Source organism: Centrocercus urophasianus, unplaced genomic scaffold (genome assembly GCF_019232065.1).
Source record: "Centrocercus urophasianus isolate 14NV4802_14NV808 unplaced genomic scaffold, USGS_Curo_1.0 seq_19, whole genome shotgun sequence".
NCBI classification, from domain to species: domain Eukaryota; kingdom Metazoa; phylum Chordata; class Aves; order Galliformes; family Phasianidae; genus Centrocercus; species Centrocercus urophasianus.
In genome coordinates, this window is record NW_024884744.1 from 3,372,773 (window position 1) to 3,400,580 (window position 27,808).

At 42.9% G+C, this 27,808-nt stretch overlaps 1 protein-coding gene across 4 annotated transcripts; it reads right to left on the minus strand.

The window, feature by feature from the left end:
• GOLIM4 (golgi integral membrane protein 4) lies at positions 1-27,215 on the minus strand. 4 transcript variants are annotated; one of them, XM_042820589.1, is made up of 16 exons: positions 26,974-27,215; positions 15,916-15,990; positions 15,093-15,142; positions 14,246-14,299; positions 13,587-13,737; positions 12,321-12,403; positions 11,813-11,896; positions 8,854-9,018; positions 8,186-8,518; positions 7,006-7,259; positions 6,482-6,561; positions 5,906-6,018; positions 4,786-4,953; positions 3,994-4,062; positions 2,208-2,288; positions 1-1,865 (listed from the first exon to the last, which is right to left on the minus strand). In XM_042820589.1, the coding sequence occupies exons 1-16, from the start codon at positions 27,158-27,160 to the stop codon at positions 1,704-1,706; spliced, it is 2,109 nt and encodes a 702-aa protein (XP_042676523.1). In that variant the 5' UTR covers positions 27,161-27,215; the 3' UTR covers positions 1-1,703. The 4 variants fall into 4 exon arrangements, with proteins under 4 accessions (XP_042676523.1, XP_042676524.1, XP_042676525.1 ...); XM_042820590.1 differs by having other exon boundaries at positions 7,021-7,259; positions 26,974-27,214; XM_042820591.1 differs by lacking the exon at positions 11,813-11,896.
• Between the last annotated feature and the right edge of the window lie 593 nt (positions 27,216-27,808).

Sequence of the window (27,808 nt, forward strand, 5' to 3'; positions counted from 1 at the left end):
TTGACTGCAGTCAAGTTTTATTATGCCTCAAATAATTAAATACTGCAACAGTGACATTAAAAATACAGGCCAATTTACCAAAATAATTGTATTCTGAGGATTATGTACATATCATACATTTTACAGTATCATGTAAACTTTTTTTATACATAAGGTAATTCTGATTTATGGTAATTAAAAACCCGAAGTACTTGCTGACAAAAATATTCCTATGAAACATAAGCACTGTGTCTGAGACATTCAGGAAAATTACCGAGAGTGGAAACCAACTATAAAACAGAATGTAATTGAGTTAGTAGAAAAATGAATTAAATTACATTCATATCAAAAGTTAAACTAAAACCATTGCTATGCATCGTTATTTAAAAAGGGAAAAATCCCAAACCCTCTCCTTTTATATATTAACACACACTTCCTAAGGGGAGCTACTGCGTGCCTCATTTCCAGCAATGGGGCATGGCCTAGGAAATCCAGATTCCCACTCTCCTTACAACATATATTAAATAACCAGGGTCTGTACCGATACAAACACTGTATATATTCGTGCACTGTGATTATGTTCATCGTAGCTTACACCAAGGCACAATTTTTGCATCATTCCCCACCCCTTTGCCATTGCATCCAGGCATGCAGTGCTAGAGATGCTTGCTGTTCAAAAAACTTCTGTGGGATTTGTCTCTCATTTGATTTTTCACGCTAGAGGACACAGAAATCTTTCCAGCTTAAACTTAAAAATAAATTAGTTCAGCATCTGGCATCGAATCACACCAACTCATTTTAAATGCCTTAACCCTCTCTCCAGTCTCCAGAAAGCACATCACGAAGATGATCTAATTACAGCTGGTAGGTCACATTTTTAATACATTAGCTAGGATGACAAAATTGCTCCTTCTGTAAATCTTAATTTGGGTGACAGCTGTAGTGTTTTGATTTGTCATGAAGGATCATCAAGTCTAAATAGGTTCCCAGCTCGCATCCCAGCATAGCACCATTTACGTTATCTGCTATGTAGTGCATGTAATTGAAGTACCTAGGTAATAAGGTAATGTTTATTAAAATAAATGCATAATTTAGCTGTATATAAACAGCTGCCAAAATGAACAGCTGTTCACCTGGCTGTATTTTGAAGGCTTGTAAAACTTGCATATTTTATAACTGTCCTGCATCTGTAAGAGGCTTGGTCCCATAAACAGCTGGGCATGTGCTCATCTTCAAGGATTTGAAGAATCCATGAGATCATAATGAATGAAACTACCTGTGGGCCTTCAGGAGCACTGCAGGCTGTGCCTCAGACAGGTAGCTGGCCAGCCATTAGTCATGTGAGTGGTGTCAAGGGAGACAGAGCTGGACTGACTAATGCTGACTGGGCTTAGGCACTACAAGTATTTCTTCAGACGTTAAGCGTATCTGAAATCAGACCAAGTGTCTGTCAGGCTTGGATGAAGTGGAAGCGTATTACAGATTGGCCTCTTAAAGCATGCCCTGAAGGATGAAAAATGAAACCTGCATGATGGCTGCTTATGTACATCTTTAATAGAAAAGAAATCCTAATCTAGAGTATCAAAATACTGTATTCATATAAACATATGAGAGCATCTAATAGAAAAGTAAAAAGAGTAAAACACAAACTTATTTTGGGACTTAAATATCCCCAAAAAGTTTTTCTTAAAACCAGGAATGTGTCTGCTACCAAAAAGTGAGGACTACATCTCCCCTCGTCTGCGTGTTTTTGCTGCAGCAGCTCCACGTTCCTCTTCCTCCTCTTCTTCCTCCTCATAGTTTTCTTCATGAACTTCCTTCTGATGGTTGTTCTCATCTTGCATTTCTTGCTCTTGATCCGTTTCTCCATTATTCTTTTCATCTCCCTGATTTATTAAAAGAAAAATAATTAGATTCCGTGAAAGTGGCAGTTTCCTCATTCTAGGACAAGGAGAGGTTAAGGAAAAGAAAAAAGGAAGCAGCTGGAGTTGTGGCTGTTTTTCAGGCATAGGAAAAGCTTTCCAAAGGTGTCTAAGCACCAACCGTGGACATGGAGGTGGAAGGGTGAGCAAAAGTAAGTTCAGGTAAAGTGTGAAAATCCAAGGTCTATCATCTGAGGAAAGTTCCAAGCATGACAATGCAATGTCACTGTGACACAATCACAGCTGTGCCAAGTGTTTAATCCTCTCATGTCACCCACTGAGTTTATGGGTTTACACAGCACTTACATTTTCATCATTTTCACCATATGGCTCTTCAGCATTGCGTTCCAGTTCTCGTTTCTTCTCCTCAGTCAAATCTTCCTGAATCTGAAGAGCACAGAGCTGTTCAGTACATTTTAGTCATCTTTTTTTTTTTCTTTTTTAAAGTAGCCTGTGGCATAAATGTGCTCATCTTCACAGAAGAAAGATTTTTAAAAAGAAGAAAGGGCATGGAGAGGTTAAAGGAAAGAAAGCACAAATCAGGAAACTGCTCACAACTGCTCTTGGAAAACTTCAGAAGAGTAAACAGGGATTGGCAGTGAAGAACAATCTCTTTCAACCCTGTCCTCTCTTTTCTGTCAGCACTTTCCCTCACTTCCATGTCCTTGCGTATTTAGGTGCAAATTACAAAGAAGTAAACTGGATTTTCTGTTGAAGAACTGTAAGCTTTTGTGCACGTACTCTTCAAACGGTGACCTACAAGTTGGGTATGATGCTTCCCTAAGGCCTTTCAGCTCCCCCAGTGGAAAACAGCCACTTCACATAGCTGGAAAGTATTTGCTACTCACTGCTGCCTCCTAGCCCTGCCACAAACATCAACGTGAGTGCTACTTCCAGCAGGGCTCCCTTTCACATTCTCCTGAACAGCAGCAGCAACAGCCAAATTATTTAGCTTTTCTCTCCCTCTCTCTGTCAGCCTTCATTGTAGCAGGACAGTGTGCTCAGCAGTTTCTCGGAGCAGGAGGTGAAAGCTGCTCGTGAACGTTTTGTTTGGGGTTAGCTATTGCTGCTAGCAGATGAGAAGCTATCAAACCTGGATCACTGAGGGATATTTTAAAAAGATTTGAACAGCAGCAGCGTGTAATATTTCAGTCAACCTCATGCAGAAACTATTCCTAGTTACAGCATCTTACCTCATTCTTGATTACCCATTCAGTTGCTGCTTACAATTAATGCTTCCAGTAGGCACGCTGGTTCTAGTCCTTTATGAAACATGCATCAAATTATTTCCTGTAGCCAAAGTAATTGCCAAATGCCAGCCATTCCCAGATCCTAATGACTGGTTTGATTTAGGTACTGTATTTTGAACTGTTGAATTCTAAGTGCATCCCAGCTAATCCCCATTAGTGAATAATGAATAGCCGTTTTGTAAATCATTATGTATGAAGTAGAAAATAGCAATTGATTAGGTAAGTACTGAAGAACTGCAGAGCACATTACAGGGTAGTGCATGTTAATGGGCATGCCATTCAACACATGAAGGAAAAGTTCCCTTTCCTTCCTTTCATTTCTCCAGCTCAAAGCAATGTGCAAACAGCTTCCCACCTATTTGACTCCACCAGCAGAGCAGTAGGGGCTAACTTGCAATCCTTAGGAGGAGCACAGATAAATCAAAGTCGGTCTTAAACAGTAAATAATTGAGCAGGAAAGCAGTTTGCCCAGAGCAGCAATGTGTGATTAGAGGTGCAAAGTTAATGAGGTTTGCAGTGACCTTCAAAGGGCTCGAGATTTGCAGGATTTTATCCTTGCATTGCCAATGGCCTAATCTTTTCAATTATTTCACAATTAATATTGTGTTACATGGAAGGCTAACAAATCACAGCACATAAGCAGCAATGACACTAACTGTGTCTGTGTCCACCAGTGCACAGCAGAGTAATGGCAAACACTAGCAAGGTTTCATAAAGTCAGAAACTACCGTTGGCAACGTGCTCTGGGTTCATTTTGCAGTTATAAAAGATACCAGCCTTGAAAGTTAATGAATGTTTGCTATGCTATCTGATCCACATATGCCTTACATCTGTTTTCTTACCTCTTCCTCGCCCTCTTCCTGATACTGCTCATCCACATTATCTTCCTGCTGGTCAGGATTTCCTGCCATCTGCAGAAAGATCATGTGAAAATTCAGTTTTTGTGTACGTAGCCATTAATTTTAGAAGACAAAGGGTTAAAGATTCTTGTTCTAAAAGTAAAAACTTCACAGAAAGGCGTAGAAAAAAATAATAAGTTACAGAGCATTCATTAGCATTAATGATAGCCTGGCTGTAAGATTTAGATTTGCCCTAAATTAAAAGATAGACAGCAGAATGATTATAATAAAAATCACTTCATAAAATCAAGCAATACTTCCCATGCTAATCAGGAATGAAATAGTCCCACCAATAAAGACCAGCGCCATAAAAATACAGCTTATCTGTGCCTAGAGGAGCTTACAGTTAGAACACAACTGAAAGGTGCAGCATTCAGTGCAATGGCCACAGAGGTAAAGGGATGCCAATGCTTACAGGTGATTGAGTGCTGATGGCATGGAGACAGCACAGCAAGGACAAACAAAAGAACAACACTTTGGAGACTGGATGAACGGGGGCTCTAGCAGTGCTTTGTGTGAAGGTCATTAGAGAGGCCCCTAAGAATAAGATTACAGAACCTCGTTGGGCAAAGCTAGTTATGAAAGACATACTGGTGTATCACCAGGAGTAATTTCATACTTTCACCTACGTATGGTTTAAAACGGATCTTTACATTTGGAGCTGTGTTCTGTCATCAAGCAGTGCTGTGCTGCTCTTACAGAGGACCCACAGGTGCTTTCTTTCCCTTTACTGACCACTAGGTGTTCTTCCACTCCAGGATGCCCTTGTTTCTCACTGTTCTGCTTGTGCTTCTCATTTTCGTCTGGTAAATTTTCTTCTCTCTCTTGTTCAGCCTCCTCAAATTCATCTTCTCCCTGGTTGTTAGGGTCATCAGCAGGGTTCACATCTTCCATGGCTGCCTTCTGTATTTTTCAGATATGAATGTTAAATACATATTCATTTAATTTCACAGCCAAATGCCATTTTACTTGAAAGCTACCTTAGCATGAGGTATGTTAGAGCCACATAGGCTGCTGGACTCTGTTTACTGAATATCTGAAAACTGACACAAAAAAAAAAACCCTAAAAATTTAATGTACACAGCTTAAAAGAGATGAGATCTGATACCAGTCTGTTTTACAATATTGACCTCATCTGTGTTTATATGAATGAGAAGGAAAAAAACCCACAATGTATTTAGTCTTCACACTTTGCCATTCAAAAATGAGCATTTTCTTTCTGCTTTTCATCGTAGAAGTCTTTCCAGTATCTTTATAGCCAACAATATGAAGGTCCTCTAAAAATATTTACTATCCCACTAAATTTGCTTACGGGGTGGGAAGGAAGGATGACAAGTTTTATTTTCCACAACACTATAAAAAAATTGAACTTGGGGAAGATATGATACTGATTCTCCTGCATCTAGCTCTCTGAGCAATGCATGCAGTGAGTGCTTTCAGTGCTGAAGTTCTGTTCTCCTTTCAAGAACTCACGCTTTGTGGTACTGACAAGATTTTGATCTAGTGACCACTGATTCCTGTGGAAAGGCTCCAGCTGGTTTCAGTGGTTGTTAAGTTGGCTCTCATCCTCTCATCTAATAAAAATGTCACCAAATCCTTTATTCTACCTCATGCACAGATCAGAAGAATTTACAAAAGCAACTGCCTTCCAACTAGAAAGCCCTCTTTCACTTCTTCCCAAATTAGAAGCAGCAACTTTAAATAGATCTCGGATGTAGTTTCAAACTGTCAGACTCGTCTTCCCAGCAGAACTCTGCTTCACCTTATTTCTGTAATGTGTAATTATGTTAGATGAGACTTCTGGGTTTTCATTTCAGCAGCAATTGCAATCCATAGCATCTTAATTCATACTCACTGGTTCATCAGCCTGCTGATTTTCTCCTTGATGTTCTGGTTCGTGCTGCTCATTTGCATTGTTTTGATCCTCATCTTCACCTTCATCCCGGTGCTGGTTGTCATGTTCATAAGCTGACAAATTTTTTATATTATTGTATGACTGCAGTTTCTAGGTAGCCCTTTTAAAAAGAGTTGTCATATAGCACCTTCCATGGGTGCTTTTAGCAGTAGGCAGTTTCTTCCTAAAAAGCTTACCAAACAGATAATGCCAACAGAGTTGTTTTACTTGTAGAAGGAAACTAACACTAAAAGATCATTACATTTCAAGACAGCAAAGAAAATCATAGGCAAAGCCATATATGCAACAGAGACTTAAAGGCCTGTCTAAGGAGCTTAAGCAAAAGGACACCTTTCCTTTCAGAAATATGGATATGATCTTTAGTAAAACCTGTATTTCAGTCAGTTCCAACAGTGTTACTTGAGCTTGGGGCTTTAAACTGCTTATTTTTTCTTTGTTTATATTTCATCTGAATCTGAGCTGAATGTGAAATAATATCAAAACTTTGCATGAAAGGCAGTTCAGAGGGAACCTTACCTCCTTCTTCTTCCTGAATGCCTTGCTCTTCTTCCCCTTGCACAATATCATGGTCCATGTTATCATAACGAGCCTGCTGACTGAGCAAAGTAAATGCAAATTCATTATTTCAGCTTCAGAAAGCATTTTAGCTTCAAGAAACAAACAACCATACCGCATCTCTGCCTCTTCCAACTCCTGCCAGAACGTTTTCCAGTCTAGCTTTATATTAGCTGTTACTTTTTAGCATCACCTTTCCTGAAAGACAATGCTCTTTATAGAATGAGCACTCCCTACACTAACTCCTGGGTACTCTCATTCCTACAGATTTCAGAGGCTTCCATGGTGAAAGGCGAAAAAACAAAACAAAAAACCAACCAGCTCCCACTCTTAAAACAGCAATCAGATTTAGCCATAGAAAGGAAGAGTCAAGGCTAACTTGATTTAATTTCAGTACTGGATTTGCCTCTTTTCAGTGGTGCTGTGATGGATGCCATAATACCCAGAGCACAGACCATGCAATGCACAGTCCATTACAAACATACAGAGAAGAATTTAACCTCAGTCGGCTCTTATAGAATTTTTCTCCTTGCTCTGCCTCTCTCTGTAGCTGAAGCTCTTTTTCTTGAAGCTGTTGCTGCCTTAACAGCTGTGTTTGCAGCCTTTGCTGGTGCAGCGATTCCTGGTGTTCCCTGAGCTGATTGGCTTCCTCTGCTCTTTGGGCTGCAAGCTGTTGCTGCTCCAGTTGCTGTTCGTAGGCTGGTTTGTATCTTTTTGTGACAGCTTTTGTCGGTGTTACCTGCCAAAGAAACGTTTTAGTCATAGGTTAAAATCCTATATTCAGTGATCAAAAGCAAGCACAAAACTTCTGACACCAAAAGTAAGTGGGAAAATTAGGCAGATTCTGTACGCAACGGAGAAAATTATAACAAAGTTATTTCGTTACCTCTTGTCTTTGTTTAAATTTAAATCAGTTTTTTGAGATTTTGAGAGTTTTGGGGGTGTTTGTGGAGAACGTGGCAAAGAAAATAAAAACTGCAGGAAGCCATGCTTTTCCTACTCATAAATATAAAAAAGATCAGTAAAATGTATATTCCTTTAGAGATCTGATCTAGAACATAAATCCAGCACTCAATGGTTTTACTCAGAGCTGCACAGAGCAAGACCTGCCACTGCTCCACACTGATTTCCCCCATTTTTTGGTCTTGTTCACTTTGCAGTTTAAATTCCCTATTAAATGGCAGTGAACACAAGGATGGAAATGTGCTTATAGAGGGAAATTGTATCTGAAAAGGAAAGTCTGCAATTTGCTGAGATTCACCAAATTAGTATGGCAGGACACTTCCTCATCAAAGTGCTGATCACGATTCCCTTCCAGTTCGGGCTATTCTACAATTCATGCTCATAAGCATGATCTACTTCCCATTATCTGCCACAGGCTTCAAATTTAAAATAGAACATTGGATTCAAAATGATTGCTCTTTTCTTCCACCTGTTGCTCTTTATCAGCAGAATTGATGTTAATTAAGCTGCATTTGGCAAGCACAGCAGTGAGCGTGTGCTGATCCCATGCGTGCAAGTGCTTTGAATCCCAAATTTTCTATAAATGCTACACCAATTTTACCTGGGAACAGGCAAGCAAAGTACCAGGACCAGCGATGACGAGCTATGCCTCCAATTAAACAGTGAATTAATTAACCAGTAGGTAAGAAAAGCGCTCCATACCTCTGATGGAAGACGTTCACCCAATATGTTGGTTTCTTCTTCTTTCTGCTCCTGTTTCTTCCACTCATGCTCTTCTGGCACTTGGTCCTGCTCCTCTTCTAAGTGCTGAGGCTGACCTGCCTGCTCCATTTCTTCCTCTTCAAGTTCCTTTTTGCGTTCTTCTTCAGCCTGATCAACATGTTGCTCATCATCCTCTCCAGCTTCTTGTTGCTCCTGAATATTCAGTTCTTTGGCATGCTGGCCCTCATTAGCCCTTCTTTGTAGATGAAAAGACTCAGCTCTGTCATCTCTCTCCTGGCTATTTACTTCTTCTCTCTCTTTTGGCTTCTCACTCTGAAAAACATGTAACATTATACAAGTGCAAGATATTACAGATTTCATATTTTCAGGAGAGCTAAGCACCAGATACAGATACCTTTATTTCCACCTGCATACTGAAACTGTAGTCAGGAGAGCCAACTGGCTGCCTTAACATGCTATCCTTCCTGCCAGAAGGTATCAATACCTGATTCTTGGCTCTGCATACCTAAACAAGCTGTTACACAATACAACAGCATCACCAAGTAGCCCTATATGTATATTTCTAATGGAAGTTAAGCACGTAGCTAGTATTTTTACCAAATGGAAACCATTTCCTACGGCCTGTGTAGCAAGTCAGTGTTTTATACCTCTTTATGCCCTCCAGGCACAGCTTCGTGGTGTTTTGGGAGCTCACTGTGGGGAGATGGTGGCCGCACCTCCGCCTGTTCGTTTGCTTCCAACTTGTCAGGCTGGCGGAAACTCGGTATTTTGTTCAGCGTGTCCTTCAGCTGTTTGTATTCCTCTACCTGGGACTGAAGTCAACACATTAATTATGCCACGTCCTAATCAACTTCTTAATAAAACATAGTGAAAAACACCAGAGTCAGCTTGCTGGCAAGATATACGCAAGAAAGACTCAATATTCACATCACAGCAACTACTAGGAGTAGCAGGGATGAGAGCTTTTAAGAATGGTCGCTTCCATGCGCCTAACAGCAGTGATTCATCATCATCTTTGCAGCCAAAGTGCACGTGCATGCGAAGAATGTTGGAAAAATCCCCATAGGGCAAAGATGAAGATTTGTTTTTTTCATGCCAAGCAGGAGAATTGTCAGAAGGAGATGATGCAGTTTTCTTGGCAGACTAAAGCGAGGGAAACAGAGCACCCCAGCTTCTTTACTGGTAAAAAGCAGCACAATTCTTTTAGCACGTATACGCATCATGAAAATGCCAAATCCTCACCATTTAGACAGGTGTTACAAAAGACAACAGACAAGATACAGGACGGAGGCAACAAAAGTCACAGAACACCCTTGGCAAAGAGAGTAAGGAAAAAGAAAAAAAAGACCAAATGTAAATTTCTGAAGTCTTTCTAAAATGTAACAGTAGGATGTATTCTGATTTGCAGTTTAACTCCGTACAGGATCAGAATATTTTCCTCTAGCCTTGAAATCCAGCATGAGAAGCAAGACTTGGTCACTGCCTATACAATAGGCATAGAAGAAAGCTTGTCACACAGTAAAACTTATTGAGAAATGCAAGATTTATAAAAGCTGACCAACTGCTTATGAGAGGCAGTGCCCCACAGCAGGGCACCTCTGCTGCTCCATGGAGATGGAGGAAGCATTTACTACTCTGAACTCTGAAGTGCATTTCACAAGTCATTTAAAAACTCAGCTTACAGTCTGGCTCCTGTGTGTGTGGTTCAGTGCGTTAAGTGGTATCATAGCAATCAATAGTACAGCAGACAGGCACGATGCATCGATGAACAATGCATACTACAGAACAATATCCACAGTGCTACAGATTGACATGATGCATTGCATTACAGCTCCGAAGCGAGGCGCACCTCGAAGCATCCTCAACAGACTAAGGCAGCCGTTAAAACAGACGGGTCTAAAAGCAAAGCAGAACGCACAGTAATTACTTTCACCATTCCAGAGGGATACTTCTCTTTCCTGATTAACTGTTGGAGAGTCCAATATGAAATTTTAGAGGAAAACATAGTATTTACTCAACAAAAGACAGATACGTAGGTCTTTGAGTTTTATTTTTCCCCCTATTTACTGACCACGCAGAGAGACCAACGCACTGGGATATTGAAACTATGCATGTCTAGATCAGACTTCAAGTGCTCCATCTCACCATACAAATCATTCTAAGCTGAACATTGTGATTCAAGGCCACAGCCTAAAAGGTATTAAGGCTGGCAGAAAGGCAGGATTTATAAAAATGTATAAAGAGTCTGTCTGGCTGTTTGAGCTATGGAAAAGGACACAGATTACAATGCCTTGAAGATTCAGGTCACAAATACATTAGTGCTGCATTGACTACTGATGCTTAATGTCTAGAATACACCTAGAAATAGCAGGGTAATTTACAGAGCTGCATTTCTAAGCAATAATCCCTTGTGCGCCTTCTGTAGCTGATCTGCAGGAGAAACTATGTGAGTGTGCTGAATACCTTCTGTTCTGAAAGGCTACAGGGGATCCTCCACTTGAATGAGGTTCTCCACATGGTAAATGCCACATTCTGCTTACAGACAGAAAGGCTTTGTGTGACACAAAACTAAATCCAAAAGCAGGAAAAGTAAATGGAGCCTCCCTTTGGCTTTGGTAGACCTTAACTCAGGCTCTGGGTCTGCCCTGGGTGAGTTTCAGTGATCAGAAATACATAGCAGGTAACTAACGAGGACAGTGGGAACAGAGCTTACAATCAGCTTCCAGCATGCTCAATGCTGGAAATTAAGAATCCTTATACAGTCTATGAGAGACTTTCCTGGTCTCTCCCTATCTTTTGAATATCTGCATGCAATGCACAAAACAAAGAGAACCCAAAAAACCTCAAGACCTTTTAATGCAACTCATGATTTTGTGGACCTTGAAAAGCACTCAGATGAAGAAAGTTCAGCCAGGAACAAAAGCAACTTCCCACTGCCTCACGACCTTCCCCCTCATCTTTCACCAGAGCCTTCCTTTCTCCAACATTACTCCCAACTTCCAGCCCTGTGACCTACACAGGTCGTACAGCTGACTGAATTTGCCATAGCCTAGCAAAGTTCAGGCTACACGGGTAGTTCATTTGAAACCAACATCTAAGACAATGCTGCTGATTAACAAAAAAAAGGAAACTAATTTGAATTTCAGATGGAGCTTCTATATCTCCATATATATGCCCAATCTGTCTTGCACTGATGTATATAGCCTTACTCGTACAGGAAAAGAAACTTGATTAGACATCAGCATCCAGGTCTTTAAAAGTGATGCATGTGAAAGTCAGAGAGAGATGTTAAACTAATAAAAGTTCTATCAGAGAAGACAGAAAGAAAGGAATTCTCCAGCTCCCATAAGCGCAGAGATTCTCACCAATAACACATGCACTCTGGGGCCTACAAATACAGCTTTGTATCTCCTCAGAGGCCTGTAAGTTGCTGCAGCTTCTTTAAAGCAACCCTTAAACTCATGCATTTCTCTGCAGTGTGCAGCACTGTGCTAATTACAAATTCCCCATGCGAAAGGCTACATGCATAACGTTACAGTCAGCTGAACTAGGAGAAACTAGCTGGAAGGAAGGTTAGAGCTAATACAAGCTGCTTTCCTTTCTGACCTGTGCAGCAGCTAGTGCACTCTTGTGGTCTTCCAATGTCACTACAAGCTGGTTGTGCTGGGACAGTAAGTTCTTATGCTGTTGCTACACACACAAAAAAACAAAAAGAGCATGACATGTTTCACAAAGTTTATTCTAAAGGTAAGTCAGGAAGCTTAGGGGGTTCTGAACTACGGAGATCACTTGATGCAGTTCAAAATGCAGCACTGTCTTTGGCAAATGCACAATCCATTACTTACAGTCAAATTTCCAATTCAAATTTCTATACTAAATACTTGTCTTCCAATTTAGTCTCTTCTTAAGTATATATAAACATATATTTATTTAAAATGATCGTGTTCCTTAAGTGCAGGTGGCAAAAGACAACAAATCCAGTTCAGCCATATTTCTCTCCCTTTTGCCACATTAGAGAAACTACAAGTCTTTGCCCATTTATTGCTATTAAATCTTGGGCTTTTTGTTCTATTTGCTAATTGTTCTGGCACCCCTCCTTCAAAAGAAAACCTACCTTTACATCTTGCAGCTGGGTATGAACATCTTGGTGAGCTTTTCTCAGCTGTCTGTTCTCCTCCCGTAAATTGTACAGGGATTCTATTTAAAAGAAACAACAGAGGTTAAACCCAGTTTAGTATTGTAACACTAAAACACCATAACAGGAACTAACTACAAATATTCTAATATATATCTTAGGATCTACACAATTCCAATATTAAGCCTGGATTAGCAAAATGGTAGGATTTGCTTTCCTTACACCTCTCACCTATCCTATAAAGAATCTTACATTTGCAAGCAAAAAAAAAAAAAAAAAAAGCATAATATTTGGTTAAATTTTATTACAGTGCACCCAGCCTGCAACTGGAACTGTGCATTGTCATTCATTCTAGGGACTGCAGATGGCAAAATTCATTATGGTAATCTGAATCTTTAAAACGCAGAGAGGAAGCCACCCTCCCCTCTTCCCTCTTCCCCCACACTGCATCTGGTGAGTGAGTTTCATTCCAAAGGACTAAGCTATTATTTTGGAAGAGGTGCCCAGATGGCCAGCATATTTAAGAAGCTTTACGTTCTGGGACCAGGGAGAGGGGCTTCTCTTCCCACTTCTTACATTATGTTGATGTGGAATATTGCAAGCAGACACAAGCAAGCTCTACCCACAGTCCAAGCTGTTAGGCTGCAGTCCAGCTCAGCCCCAGAGCTTGCTGTGTGACTTCACTGGTGCAGAGCCAAGGCAAAACTAATACACACAGCCTCTGCCTGTGAAATACTGTGCAGACAAACCTGCAGACAGCTCCAAAACGAACTCGTGTTACTGACACATGGGAGAGAGTGGCCATGATGGGGAGCCCCTCATCCTTCTGTTTTATGCAACTGTATAATGAGGATTGGAGTGTTCTGCAAACTGCAAGAGATCTTTTCAATAGGAAACTGGGCACTAAGTGGTAAAAATGAACACCTCATCTTCTAAGTATGCAGGTGCAACGTTTCAGAGAAGCTGAGAAATACAGAGAAAAGCAGATCTGTGAGAAATGAGGTATGTGAAGGCCCTTCATAAAGAGGCACAATTAGATCTCTGATAGAAGTGACAAAAATCATTAACTTCCTTTTATAAAGAAGAGATTTCAGAAAGAAGCCACAGAAAATCATAAAGAAAACGTAACTAATCGGTCTGACCCAGCTTACACCTCCTAATTAGTGAGAACAGACATCGTGCCTGTCTATCTCACATCACACAAAACACGACTGACACACACTTAAATATGGACAGCCAATATACCCTTCAGCTTAGAGATCTCCTGCTCTTTTTCCTGCTGCAGTTCTAAGTATCTCTGCTTGTGATCACTGAACGTCCTGCTGAACTCTTCTCCTTGTTTTCGGTGATCTTCCTCAAGGTTAGCGTGCTGCTTCTTTAGTTCTTCATGTTGACTCTGCAAATACCAAGTTGGACACCTGAACAGCTCTGTATTAGCATATCTGGCTAATATTGACTTTGGCAGTTTATTGAATAAGTCTAAATGAATACGAAGCATTCATAACAGGAAGTTTATTACTCCAAGCATGCAGCCTGCGGATCCTCTCAAACACAAAATGAGATCTGTGACAAGCAGCCTCCTTTTCTAGGGCTGCATCACCTCACCCAGCAGTTGCACTGTGCCACAGGGAGCTGCTGAATGTGTCTGAGAAATTCCTTAGATGCCAAACTATGTGAAGTCTGATAAGTCACTGCTCCATACAGGTAATTGCATTTGAAAAGATTACACTACCCAGTGGAAAGCCTGATTACTAAGAACCACAGTAAATCAGCTTTCAGCAGCACTGCTGTACAAGGAAAGCACCATCAGTGTGCTGACATTCAGAATGAGATGACTGAGGCCATACACCCTTTAAGCTGCAGAATACCAGTGTCCTGTGAGACTGGACAGCTCGGTCACCCACCTTCAACATCTGGTGCTGGACACTCAGTGCACTGTATCGGCTGTTTGAATCTTGCTGTAAAACAAACAAGCACACATTAGTACTAACCTGAACAGTACTGTCATTCTCCTACCCTCAATACATGCAGTTATCCAGGAGTCATAAACCAAAGGACATAACATCATCAAGAAACAAATTAAGCTCTTCACTTGCTTTGAAACATAACAAGTGTATATGTACGTACAAGCGTGTATATATAACTATTACTACTTACTGCAGCAACTATGCATTTTTATGTCTTTTACTCAGCTCACAAAGCTCTCCCCACTTTCAGCCTGAAGCCTCCATAAAATACTAGCTCTACAGGTCTCTGGGTCCTGCCAGTGACAGCTTTCCTTCTGGCATTTGGTATCTAAAACACCTTATTGTTTGGGTTTCTTAATGATTTAATTACTAGTATTTATATGTGGTTTCCTGCTCAAAGACCATTTGTTAGTGTGCTGTCACTGTGCTGTCACTGTTCTTTTCCCTGTGGACTGAGCAATGAAAAGATTTCTAACACCTCCTTACTCCCCTGTCCCTTTAGAACTAATAATAGTGTTTGAACGACTATAGTATAAACAGGAGGATATTTTCTAAAGTAGTTTTCTGGAAAGGTATTATTACAGCTTATTAGTTATATCTCTTACAGCAACTCACATAATTAAGAATGGCAGAGGAGAAATGCAGGAGAGCTCCTTCAGTGAGCACTTGTAAGACCTCTTTCTTTGAACAGCTGTAATTGCAGAGCACTGCCTTTTTCTTGCAGCCCACATAGCATCAAATATTACTGAAATCTCAGAAGCTGGTACTAGGAGCGATGACTTACCCTTCCTTTATTTAGGGTTTCCTGTGCTTCTAGTTTATAAACAAGAAAATCTACAACATAAGAGGAAAAACACTCATTAAGAACAAAACCAAAAACTTTGGAATCTGTACTTAAATAACTTTTGTGTAGAAACTTTCCTAAGAGCAGAATACAGTGCAGTTACAATTTCCAGATCTTCAGAAACAGAGGAACTTAACAAAATGCTCAAGTGCTGAAAAAGTATTTTCATTAAAAAAAAAAAAAATCAGAAATAAAAACATATTTAAAGTATTTGTATGAGGTACAGGGGCAAGAAGTTCAAGGTCACGGGCACAAATCTGTCACACAGCCTCTCTCAGTAGCATCATTCAAAAGGAAAAGGGCATCACGTGTGATTCTGTGATTTTTCTATCACAGTAAAGAGGCGTAGTTTAAAAAGTGAGAAAGTCAAGACCAAGCTGAAGTATAGAAATACATTTAAAAAAAGGTCCTTTTGCTTCAATTTGGGATTTCACAATGACAAATTACCTCTGCACATCACGAGGCAGCTGTCCAGCAGATGGCACCAGGCAGCCATCAGGAGCCCCACCAAACGACGTCATTGTTGGAAATGCTCTCAACCTTTGCTACAGCAGTTATTTAATTCATTGAGTCATCAGTTTTAAGAATAACAGAGACTTACATAGTTTGCCATGCTGTGGTGATCTGTAACAAGTCCTAAAAACACAATCTGCAGATCTGGTCCTACTGCTTTATTAAGTCAGTAATTCAAGATTGAACAAAAGTTACATTTTTCTTAAATACCCAACTTATCACAGAAATAAAGGGAAAAATGATGTTTTACCTTCTTTTGCTTTCTTATGTTCAAGCCTTTCCTTTTGCAGTGATTTTTCTAATCTTGATCTGTGCTCATATACAACTAAGAAGAGAAAATTAGTACACAGTTCAGTTCACAAGTGATAGATGCAAAGAAAAGAAATCCAACCCCTCCCAGAATATTCCACACACAATGTGCCCAGAAGATACAAGTGGAATGAGGTCACAGGGTGAAGGGCTGCTTACAACACTTGACTTTACGTCTCTGCATCTGATACTGAACCCGAAGTTTGGATCATTTCCATTGCATAGCCATAGAAAGCAGTAACTATAATTTATTTGTTTATGGGGAGTCAGCTACAGTTGTTCTACAGGAAAGCTACCCAATCCGTTTTCCTCCTAGGATACAGACATACACGTTTTCTCATTCTTTCCTTCTCTTCTGCCTTGTTTGTAAAGAGATGAGGACATAACCAGGACCCCAGCACTGCCAGCGGAGATCCTGCAGCATACAAATGGCCACGGGAGGGAAGCGAGACGGACGCACAAAGCAGAATGGCTCTGAAAGGTGCAGCAGCACACTAGATTTCTGTTTAAGCCTAAGACTTAAAACTCAAGATCTTGAGTGGAAAACTCAAGATCAATCCCTAAGTTCTTCTGAAAGCTTGGACAACTTTGTTTTCTTTTTAATTGCAGAGCCTGGATAACAGTAGGTTTGCACCACGTGGCAGCCACTCTGCGTCACAGCTCAGCACCAACAGACCAATGGTGCCATCCCTTGAGAGCTGACACAAGCAGACCCCTACCAAGGAGTGCACACATGGAGCATGCAGCATTTCCTTGTCACTGTCCCCAGCGACCTGTGACCCTCAAAGACCATCTGAGGCAACTGTTTGCTTACAACATTCCAAAAGACAGTTTCAGTTTATGATTTTATCTAATTGGTTTACTTAACAAAAACGTATTTCTAATTTGCATTTGTCAAAGGAATTGTACAAATTAATGGAACCTGTGATTTTTCCTTCAAAACTAGGAAACTCATTTGCTGAGAAGTAGACCATTGGCGAGCATAAGCCTTCAACAGGAAGCCTCAAATAGGGATTTTTATCTTGGCAGCCACAGAAAACTCCTCTTGCACCTTAAAAAGCATTCGTAATTCCAGCAAGATGCATTCTGCAGGCTCTTTGTCTCCTGGCTTATCACAAAGTGTTTACATTTTGGCTTAGGTGACAAGGATTGATTAGCAATCCAGCTTCTATCTCTGCTTTGCTATTCATCATCCAAAGCCAAGGGCATCAGTCAAGATGAACGAATGTATCGACATCCTCTGCAACAAAACAAGCATTTAATGAATATTCACAAAGTGACCAGCAAGTAAGTTTCCAGAAAAGAAGAAAAAAATGGCACCACGACAGTAATGGTTTTATCTGAGCACTGGAGATCGTGAATGCTGAACTGCATTGCGAAAGAAGCAGTGGTTGTAGCATAGCAACTCAGGAGAGAAATGAAAATCCATCATGGTTTCCCCTCCCACGCAATCAGGAGTGGAAATAGGCTTCTTGGCAATTAGACCAAACCACAAATGGATCTGGAGGTAACATTTCTCACTGCACTGCTTTGTCTGCAAGCGGATCTGCTTCAGCTCCTCCCGGTGTTTTAACAAGCGTGGGGAGAAGCCCTGCACAATAAAGCCATAATGATAAGGGCAGGAAGAAAGGAGAAAAGGAATGCCACATCTCAGCTTTTAGGGACCACATTACTTTGTACCTTTCACATCCAATTTTGGCTCTGCTAAGCTCTGGCTGCCCTGCCTTCACACGGCACTTCAGAGCAGTGCCATTAACATCCCTCTGGGTGGCACATCCCTCTGTCACTTCTGTGCTGAAGCCTTTGAAACATTGGAACAAAGCTCACCGTGTCCTAAAATAGCCTTTTAGAGGGCCGAACAGCAAGTGAGGAAAGGGCTGAGGGGAAGTTCCTCTCCTCCATCACCTCCTACTTAATTTACTGGTTTAAACACGTTCAGCAACACTTTTCTGTCATCCACAGCAAGGTGATCTAACCTCAGAGAGCAAAGCCCAGCAACAGAACCAGCAAAATCACAGCTAAGACATCTTCTATGATTAATAAGGAAATATTTAACAGTTCTTGAATTAAGACTTAAGACTTCTCTACCACCTTCTTTTCTTCATAAGGGGAAGAAGCTCACGATGTTCTCAGAAGCTTACATCACCACGACCGCTGCTGAACGTTAATTGCAACACAGGAGTGGAGCGCTCTGATGAAAGCAAGGTTATTTAATATTCATGGTTGGTCCCCTCTGCTTTGCAGTCAAACTACTAAGAAGAATATGCTGTTATAGGATACATAACAACTATTTCCAGTTTGCCATTATCAGCAGTTTTTCAGCTATGTCACTTTGGTACTTGGTCTGTCAGAAGTATGACCTGAGAGCATCCAAAGCACCCCAACTCCCATCACCTTCCACACTGAGAAACTGAGAATACACTGGGATTTAAACAAAGATCATTAGACAAGTCTTATTAATTGCAATGTTATCATCTCTTCTGTAATTTTGCAGCCTTTCTCTGAGCTTAATGTCACCCTTAGTTTAAAACCAGCAGATTCCAGTAGTCTTGGCAACATCCAATGGTATTTCATCTCAGACTGTGGTGGAGCTGAACAGAACCAGCAGAGCGTGCCCTACCACACTGGCACCTTCCTAGCAATGCCATGAAGGTCTGTACAACACAGACATTCATTATAAAAATACTGTTACATTTCCAATTCTCATCACTGCAAGCAGAACTATTTAAAATGTGAACCCATGCAAATTACTTTTCTGTTCAGAGAAAACCCATTTCAATTAGACGAGTGAGAGCCCCTTCAATCCGTACAGATTTTCTAGTCCAACGACAGTAATTAAAATTTAGATCTCGGATGAGATTTTTTGACTCATCTGACGCTAATGCTTCATGCTGGGAGAACACATGATGAATACAGCAAGACTCTTGGAGCCTTGAGTTCTGCATGCCACGAAGGCAGCGAATCTGGCTTCAGACAGCGAGATCTGCCTGCGACCGTCTGACCAGAAACATCCTCCTACAGCAGAAACATCCTCCTACAGCACGGGGAGCTGCTGGATGAGCTGCCTGCCACTGCCCTGCCCCTACTGCAAGGGCTGGAGTAGAGCTGCATAGGCTTCCAACATAAAAAACAGAAGAGTTGTATTTTATACCGAAAGCAGACAGCTACAATATACCAAACAAAATATCCAAGCTATTTCATTTCTTATGCCCCTGTATGTTTTCTGCTTTTAATTTATAAACAAAGAGCTGAAATAGAAGCCAAGATAATGCGGAGCTGATCGTGCGTGAAGAACAAGCATTCTTCTGGCTTAATTACCGAACAGTTTTGTACACAGGCAGGGATGGACTGCTCTCATTTTGTTCACTGCAAGCCACAGCTAGTACAGCGTGCAGTATCACATTTATATTCCCTTTTCTCCTACACTCTGCAGCTTTCACACGTAAAGAACAATCAGATAACAGCTTTGTCAAATTACAACCAGTTCCCACAAAGGACCAGAATTTCTCCTGGCAACTAAACCATGTGCTGCTAATTGTACTTAAAAATAACCACTGCCTTGACCTAATTCTCCAGTCATTTGTGTTGTGCGTGGCATTAATGATTCTGAGAAAGCACTTTGTATTTAACAGTGGGATCTCCTGCTTCCAGCTCTGCAAAATCCAACTCAGTCCCTGCTGTGTTGCCAGACAAGAACCATCACTGATGCTCCCTGTGGAACCTGCCCTATGTCGGGGGCTTTTACCAACCTCTGTATGTTGAGTGTGGAAATGGATTAGAAAAGATATCAGAACCAATCGTGATCAAAGTTCAAAAGCACCCTGGAATGTATGCAGGCTTTAGATAAGGACACGAAACTTTTACAGGCTTATCAAACCTTCAGCTTTGCATCCTCAAACGGAAAAGAGGAAAACCCAAAGCACAATGTGCACGAGTGCTGCACATCTTAAAGGTTTTCCTTGCATGCAGTTGTGAAATGGGGCAGTGCTGGGGAATTTGGCACACTAATAAGAGCTCACCCCAGAAAGACACGCTTCTGTTTCTAAGAAATAGTTTTGGCCTCCATTCAACCATCAGGATGATGTGAAAATCAATTTCCAAACTGAAGTAAACATCTAAATTAACAGAATCCTATTTCAGCCTGCCTCGTGTACTCTCTTAGAAGTAAGACCACCTCGAGGAAACAAAAAGGTTTGAAAACAAATCCCAAGCAAAAACCAAGCGAAGAGGTGGGGTGAGGGAAGGTATTTATCATGTTGGAGCAGCGAACATTTATTTTTAGCAGCAGCTATTCCAGTTTGAGAAGGATTATTAAACATGATTGAACGTTTAATCCCTAGCTGCCAGGCTCCAGACATGACTTTTATTTGGAAAAAGATCATATTTTCCATCCCAGAGGAGATTTCCTGTACACTCCAAAGATTTCTTCCAGCCTTTCATGCCACACATGGCTTTGACACACGCAGTCACATTAAGATCTCACCTCCCATATGGCATTTCCTGTACTCCTGTCTATGCTGAAGTGGTTTCGTTAGTTCTTTTGTTTCGAGTACAAAACCTGTTTAGTGAATGTAGACTTACATTTTTAACTTTATTTTAATGATTGCATTTGTAAGATATCCTTCTGCCACGCACAATTACAAGACTGTTCAATTCCTCTGCTGGTGAGTTGCCTGAATGCTGCTCAAGTTATCCTTTAAGCCACACGGGATGGTTAGCAGATGCCCTTGTAGAATAACTCCATTTCTTTGTTTCCTTTGTATTTTCTTCCTTCCGTTATTCTGCCATTTCTGTCACAACGCAGGAGATCCCTTTGTAGAAAACACACAAACACACAGAAGAGCTCCAGAGACAACAGCTTCCTCCTCCACGTCACCTCTGACTGTCTGGCTCTGCTCATCCATCTTTCAGCTCCAGGAAACAACAGCCTGTTCTTGCTCTCAAAAATCATTTTGGCCTCCTTTCAACTTTATGAAGAAGTCCAGTGATTCTAGTGGCGTTAAAATCCTATGTATGTATATTTTCCATGTACATTTTTTCTCATATATATATATATATATATATCTATATATATATCCAGAAATTAGCAAAAACTGGCACTGAAGAGAAATGCTGCCGATTCCCCACACAGCCCAACTATCCCAACTGACACCTCCATCTGCTGGTTTATCATAACGGAACGTGGCAGAAAGTGACACAACAGCTGTAATTATCACCTTACAAAACTGCTCAACCACTTCCTCCAGTTTGTTCATGAGTGCTGTAATGCAGGGGCCAGGAGCCAGCTTCAGGTGGATGCTTTGAAGAACTGCATACAGAAATGAATTGTTTGAGCCAGTGGTTCGTGATTTGTTTGTTATTTGTTAAATAGAAGATCCCTATAAAACCTTAAAACATGCATCCAAGTAGGACAGATTAACTGGAACACTGACAACATCATTATTCAGTGTGGTGGCATGGATAGGAACAGATGCCCCCAGGAGCACGAGCAGACTGCACTTATCTGTGATCACCCCTGGAAATGACTGCTGAACATGGGGACCTGAGTCACCATAGGGAAACAAGGCCAACTTTGGACATCTTGGAGGAAGCAAAAAAACAAAACTGTGGAAGAGGAGAAAATATAGTTGCAGTTTTTTTTTTTTTTTCTCAGGAACTTTGGTTTATTCTAGATGGCCAGAAAAAGAACAGAATTGCATCCAGCACAGAAGACTTGTTCAAACAAAGAATGCTCAAACAGACTGCATTCCCCCAGCACTGACCTCAGCCTCCATGACATGAAAGTCATGCCTTTCACTCATCATTAAGGCAAACAAGAAACCCACCAACACGAGCCACCCAACAAAAGGTGAAAAGATTCTACCTTAATCATTCTGCATATTCTTTTTTTTCCCCAGTAATTTCAATTATTTAAGCTTTCATTACAATTAAAGCTCAGAACAGGACTGACATCTAGCAGAACAGATTTAAATGTTATTTCTGTGCAAGGATACTATTACAAAATTACTGAACTATACTAGCCACAAATTGCTGGAGGTATCTTTACAGCTATATAAGAGATGCTACACTGAATACTTAAAGCTCAAAGTGGATGGAAACTATCATGCAGTCGCCCCACCCAGATACACTGACTGAGTATCCTGTATCCAGCTCAGCAAAAACATCCAGCCCGATGAGACAATGTGTCTGGCACGCTGTATGTAAGACATAATCTTACAATTGTAACTGAACCTCTCTGGGAGTGTGCAACCTCAGACATTAACTATAAAAAAAACCTGTCAATACAATTGCAAGGTCTTTTCCACCCTCTTCCACTCTTCCCACGTTGTGTGCTTAGCACAGCAAGCCATCACCCGAACTATGCTGCTGATGCATTCTGCACATGTATGTGCATCTAGCTGCTGTGGGTCTGATGAAGTTCCAGCAGGTCACCTCCCAGGAGGGGCCTCAGTTTAGGCTGAGAGGCCCAAGAAGCACTGAGGAACTCCACTGGCTTTTCAGCTGGAGCTTTGCAGTACTGGATGAGACAGTTTTGTGGAAAGCCACACGTTGGCTGCAACTGTGCCAACTCTGACCTCCTGAGTTCAGGGCCCCTGCTGGGTTGCTGCCCAAGATTACAGTACATCTCAGACTGCAGAGATCGCCTGAAGGCAGCGGATACATTAAGGCTCCAACAGAAAGATAAGGAAAACGAAGGTAGTAAAAGACACTAGATTTATGCTGTCATTAGGATTAGAGATTAAGACAGATTAAACAGATTAAAACAGTACACAAGGAATTACCTCATGCCCAGAGGATGCAAAGACAGAAGTTGTGAGAGCTAAAAACCCGTTTGTAGATGCATTAATCTCAAAGCAGTCCAAGATACGATCAGGTTTGTCTACAGCTGTCAACACATATCTGTTTCAGCAATGAAGTCTGCTCCTATACAGTCAGCAGCTTAAGACTTAGTTTGATGGCATCTTTGCAGGAGGCAAACAGTATCAAGTTTTGTTTTTATCATTTTAAGAAATACTAAATAAGATTGTCTTCATGTTTCAAATACATTAATGCTCTGAGAATGAGATTTAAAATAATCAGCTTACCAAGAAGATCATCTTCTCAACAGAACACCTCACAGATAACAATGGCTTTGGGTTTTCTTAGCAGCCAAGAGATTTTGTTTCATCTCAAAATGCAGCCTCTGCTTAATTCCCAATGTGAAGTAGCCCTACTTTCTCCTGCCAATCAGAATTTTGTTAGGAGGTAAAAATGCCAAAGTTCGACATTTTCTTCCATGGGGTCCTGGCAGATGAGAAGCTGGACGTGAGCCAGCAATGTGCACTTACAGCCCGGAAGGCCAACTGTGTTCTGGGCTGCACTAAAAAGGGGTGGCCAGCAGGAGAGGGAGGTGATCATCCCCCTCTGCTCGGCTCTTGTGAGGCCCCATCTGCAGCACTGCGTCCAGGCCTGGGACCCCAGCACAGGAAGGATGTGGAGCTCTTGAAGAGGGTCCAGATGAGGGAACTAAGATGAGCAGAGGGCTGGAGCAGCTCTGCTGTGAGGAAAGGTTGAGGGAACTGGGCTTGTTTAGCTTGGAGAAGAGAAGGCTGCAGAGAGACCTCATTGTGGCCTTCCAGTACTTGAAGAGAACATATGAACAGGAGGAGGAACGGCTGTTTACAAGGGTGGACAGTGATAGGACAAGGGGAATGGTTTCAAACTGAGACAGGGGAGGTTTGGGTTAGATATGAGGAGGAAGTTTTTCAGCCAGAGGGTAGTGAGGCACTGGAACAGGTTGCCCAAGGAGGCTGTGGATGCCCCATCCCTGCAGGCATTCAAGGCCAGGCTGGATGTGGCTCTGGGCAGCCTGGACTGCTGGTTGGTGACCCATTGTGAGCTGTCTGAAGGCCGTGCCTAAGGTCCAGCCTCTAACCTTCCCATGCTGCCCACATCAGCCATTGCTCCCATCACTACCTGACCTTATTTCACGAGCACATATGCTTCTCAGCTGAGTCCCACAAGCTGCAGACATCTGAAAGAGCAGAACACCCAACAGCAACAGCCATATGCACCGCTCTTCAGACCAGTGCACATGCTAAACGATTTTGACATCTCTTCCAGCATCACTTTCCAGCTATCTGTACATGCCGTACATTTAGGTCCTGTTTTCTTCTCCCCTGGCTGTACAGAAGACTCAGCCTGCTTCACATGCTGCATTTATAACGCAATGCCATGAAAAGCATAAAAATGCAAGACTGGCTTTTCAAGCAGAATCAGAAAATGCTGCTCTGTCAGGCATGAAGAATTGCCAAGTACCAAAAAGAAGCTTCCTATCACCGAGCATAGATTAAAGCCCTGAAAAAATGTGCAGAGAGAAAAGTGTAGAAGGCACAGCAGGGAGCAAAGGGAGCCTACACTTCAACTGGCATTGAAATCTGACCAGATAAACAAACTTAGGAATCACCTATGCTCCTTTAAGCATTTCACAGACCAACTCAAACTTCACCCAGAAACCCCAACAGTGTTTCTCTTTGTGCAGCCAGGAGAGCAGCTCTTCCACAGGCCCGATCAGTCCCAGCTGAACCCAACCAGATGCAGAGGACAGACAGTATTTCACTGCCATCCCAACACCTCAGCCCAGCAGCCCTTCCAGGAGCACCGCCAGCCCAGCAAAGGATCCTCAAAAGGACAACTCCAGAAAGTTGCCTTTTTTCCTTTTTTAAGTAAATAAAAGCCTACTGATGAAATGTTTGCTCAGGAAGTACAAGTCCGGGGTTCAATTCTCTCTTCTGCTGGTAATGAGCTTTAAAGTCTTATTCAATCACCCAGAAAAGAGCAGAAAGCACTGAGGAATCAGCCACTGTGAATACACCCGCTCTCTCCCTCCTGGCAATGCAATGCAAGTGAACCAGCCCTTCCAGCTACTTCCCATTTAAAAGATTTTGGCGCACTCTCCAAGACTCAACGTTATCTTAGAGAAACCGATTATGTCACATGGAAGAGATAAGCTGTGCTGCTTTAATTATAATGCAATTTTCCCAAAAGAGTAATTCAAAAACAATCTCTCTTGTGTCACAAAGGACGGCAAAGAGATGCAGCTTTGGTCTAGGGCTGTTTTTGTTTAGTGACAGAAACACTGTTGACTTAAAATCCGGACTATTTACAAGTTCAAAGCGCAGTCAGATGCTGCACCTGCGAACACAAGGTTTTCTGTTAGCACGTCATGTTGTTTACACATCCCTGTTCAGAACTAATTCCCTCCTGTCGCTCCATACGGAAGAGTTTAACAAAGCGGGAAGCGTTCAGAAATAGCTCTGGGTTTTCTGTGTTTGTGAACCTTCAAGTTAACCGGGCAGAGCCCCGAGGCCTCCGTGCTGCCACCACTAACAAACCCCTCCAGCAAAAACACCGAGGACGACCCAGAAGTCCATTCCAGAGTGCACCATACAAAATCTACAGGGATTCCCCCATGAACTGGCTGGGATAGCTGACGGTACGTTTCAAAAGGGGAACACAGGAACTAACAGTCTGCATTTAACCTATCTGATCCAAAGCCCATCTCTGTTTGCTTAGTTTGTTGCATGCTCCTCTCTGGCATTGCCAGAGCAACAGAGGAAGCTAACTTGTTGAATTTTAACCTGAGAACAAGATGTTCCTGTTTCCCCTTCAAATACTGTTGGCAAATATACAGAATAGCAAAAGTAGCCTTTTAGCCCTCTGCCACATACCCACCTCCCAGCCAAACATGTACACCTCGCTGGCAACTAAAATGAAAAGTTTTAATTATTTTTTGTTAGAGCGTTTCTGCTTGGAATTGAGAAACAAAGTAATGGAGGGCTCAGGTCACAGCTAAATACATTCAAGTTACAAACCATTATAGGATTATTCTATTAGACTCTTAATTCTGCTATCTCTGTATGAAACCTACACACTCCTAGGCATGCTCTTATGTCTGCTCCCACACAGACAAGTCTGGTTGAAGATCACCCTTAAGTTCTGTTACAGTTGTTAGAGTAGTTCATTCATCTGTTTTACACAATTTTGAGGGGAAAAAAAAAAATGCTAAAGCTGTCTGAAACCTGGCTCTGGACTTTGTATGTGTTGGTCTGATAACCTCGCACTTCACAGTTAGACAGGTTCTGCACCCCCAAGAGTGCTGATGCTTTGCATATGTATTTGCCTCTTTGCATCTGATTCCTGCGTGTCAGAGATCAGCAGCTTTTCACCAAGTACACAAAGCCCACATCTAATGCATCCCTAAGAACTTGCATTTATGCTACAGCTTTAAGCCAAGAAACTCAAGGTTGTTTCATTATCCATATAGTTTATTTGAAATTCACACTCAAACGTTTTGTTTTTTTTTTCAGGGAGTAAATTATTACAACATTCCTCCCTCTGTTGGAGCTATTTCCATGTTACCTGTCCTCCTGGAACTACAGCTTTGTGCTTCTGCAGCAGAACAGTCGGTAAGCACCATAGAACACACCTGCACATAGTAGGGGGGGTTGAAACTCCATGATCAGTGCAGTCCTTTTCAACCCAGGCCATTCTACGATATGATTCTATGAATAGAACAAGTACAGCTGGGACAGCACAGAGGCATGGAAATCCCAGAAGTGGGGTGTTCTGTGCTGCTGAGCAGCAGCATAGCTGCCTTTTTCACTCATGCCAACTTCAGCATGCTGTGCGTGCCTTTGGGATTTGCAGGCACTCTACACAACGCATGGGAGTGAGGGATGCCTGGATCCTCCCTATATGACCTACTGTACGGAACCAGCTTTAGCAGGGGATTGGACTCACGATCCCCAGAGGTCTCCTCCAACCCCTACGATTCTGTATCATAGCTGTCTGACCCCGCTGGAGCTGGGGGGTCTCACCAAAGCAGGGCAGCCCCAGAGCCGGCAGGGAGAGAAGGGAGGGAAGCTCCTCAGGAGCAAAACTTGGCAAGCGGAGGGGCAGCGGGAAGCCAGGCTCACACGGAGAAGGGGGATGCGTGGCCGTAGGCGGGCAGCAGTACCTTGTAGCTGGGCCGACAGGGACTCCTGGTGCTGCTGGTACTTGAGCGCCGTGGCCTCAGCCTTCCGCAGCTGGCTCTGCAGCTCGTAGTACAGCATCGCCCCGTAGATGAAGCCGAACACCACGGTCAGCAGCACGAGGGTCTGGAAAATCCGCTTCTGCTTTCGGGAGCACATCCCGTTGCCCATGTCCCCCGCGGGGTCCCGGCGCCCCCGCCCCTCACGGCTCAGCGGCGGGAGGCGGCGGGCGGCGGCGACGAGGCGGAGACATCGGCGACCCCAGGTCCGCGCCGAGGGGGGTGGGGAGGAGGCGGGGAGCGGCCGGCCGAGCGCCTCAGCCCCGGGGCACCGCCGCGACGCCCCGGGCGGCCTCGTGCAGCCCGCGGGCCCCGCGCCTCCAGGCGGAGCCGGCCCGCATGCTGCGCCGCCCGGGCGGCGGGAGGGGACGGCGGGAGGACGGCGGCGGCCCCCGGCGCTGCGGCTGCGGAGCTCGGGGCGGCTCCCCGCTCGCCTCGGGCGGTCCGGCCCGGCCCTAACGCCACCTGAGAGGAACAAAGGAAACTTCCCCGGCCCCGCACTTACGTGTCACCTCCGCTCCTCCGCGGCTCCCCGCCGCGGGATCCCCGAAGGAAGTCCCGCTCCGGGCGCGGCCTCATTGGGCCCGACCGCGGGGTTCTCCCCTCCCTTCGGAAAGGCAGCGCCGGAGCGCATTGGGTGCGCGCGGTGTCCGTCCGGCCCCGCCGGGCGCTCCGCTTCCCTCCGCCCGCCCCTCACCTCCCGGAGCGGCCCGGGGCAGCGAAGAGGTGGAGGGAAATGAAAGCTCACAAAGCTGGGACG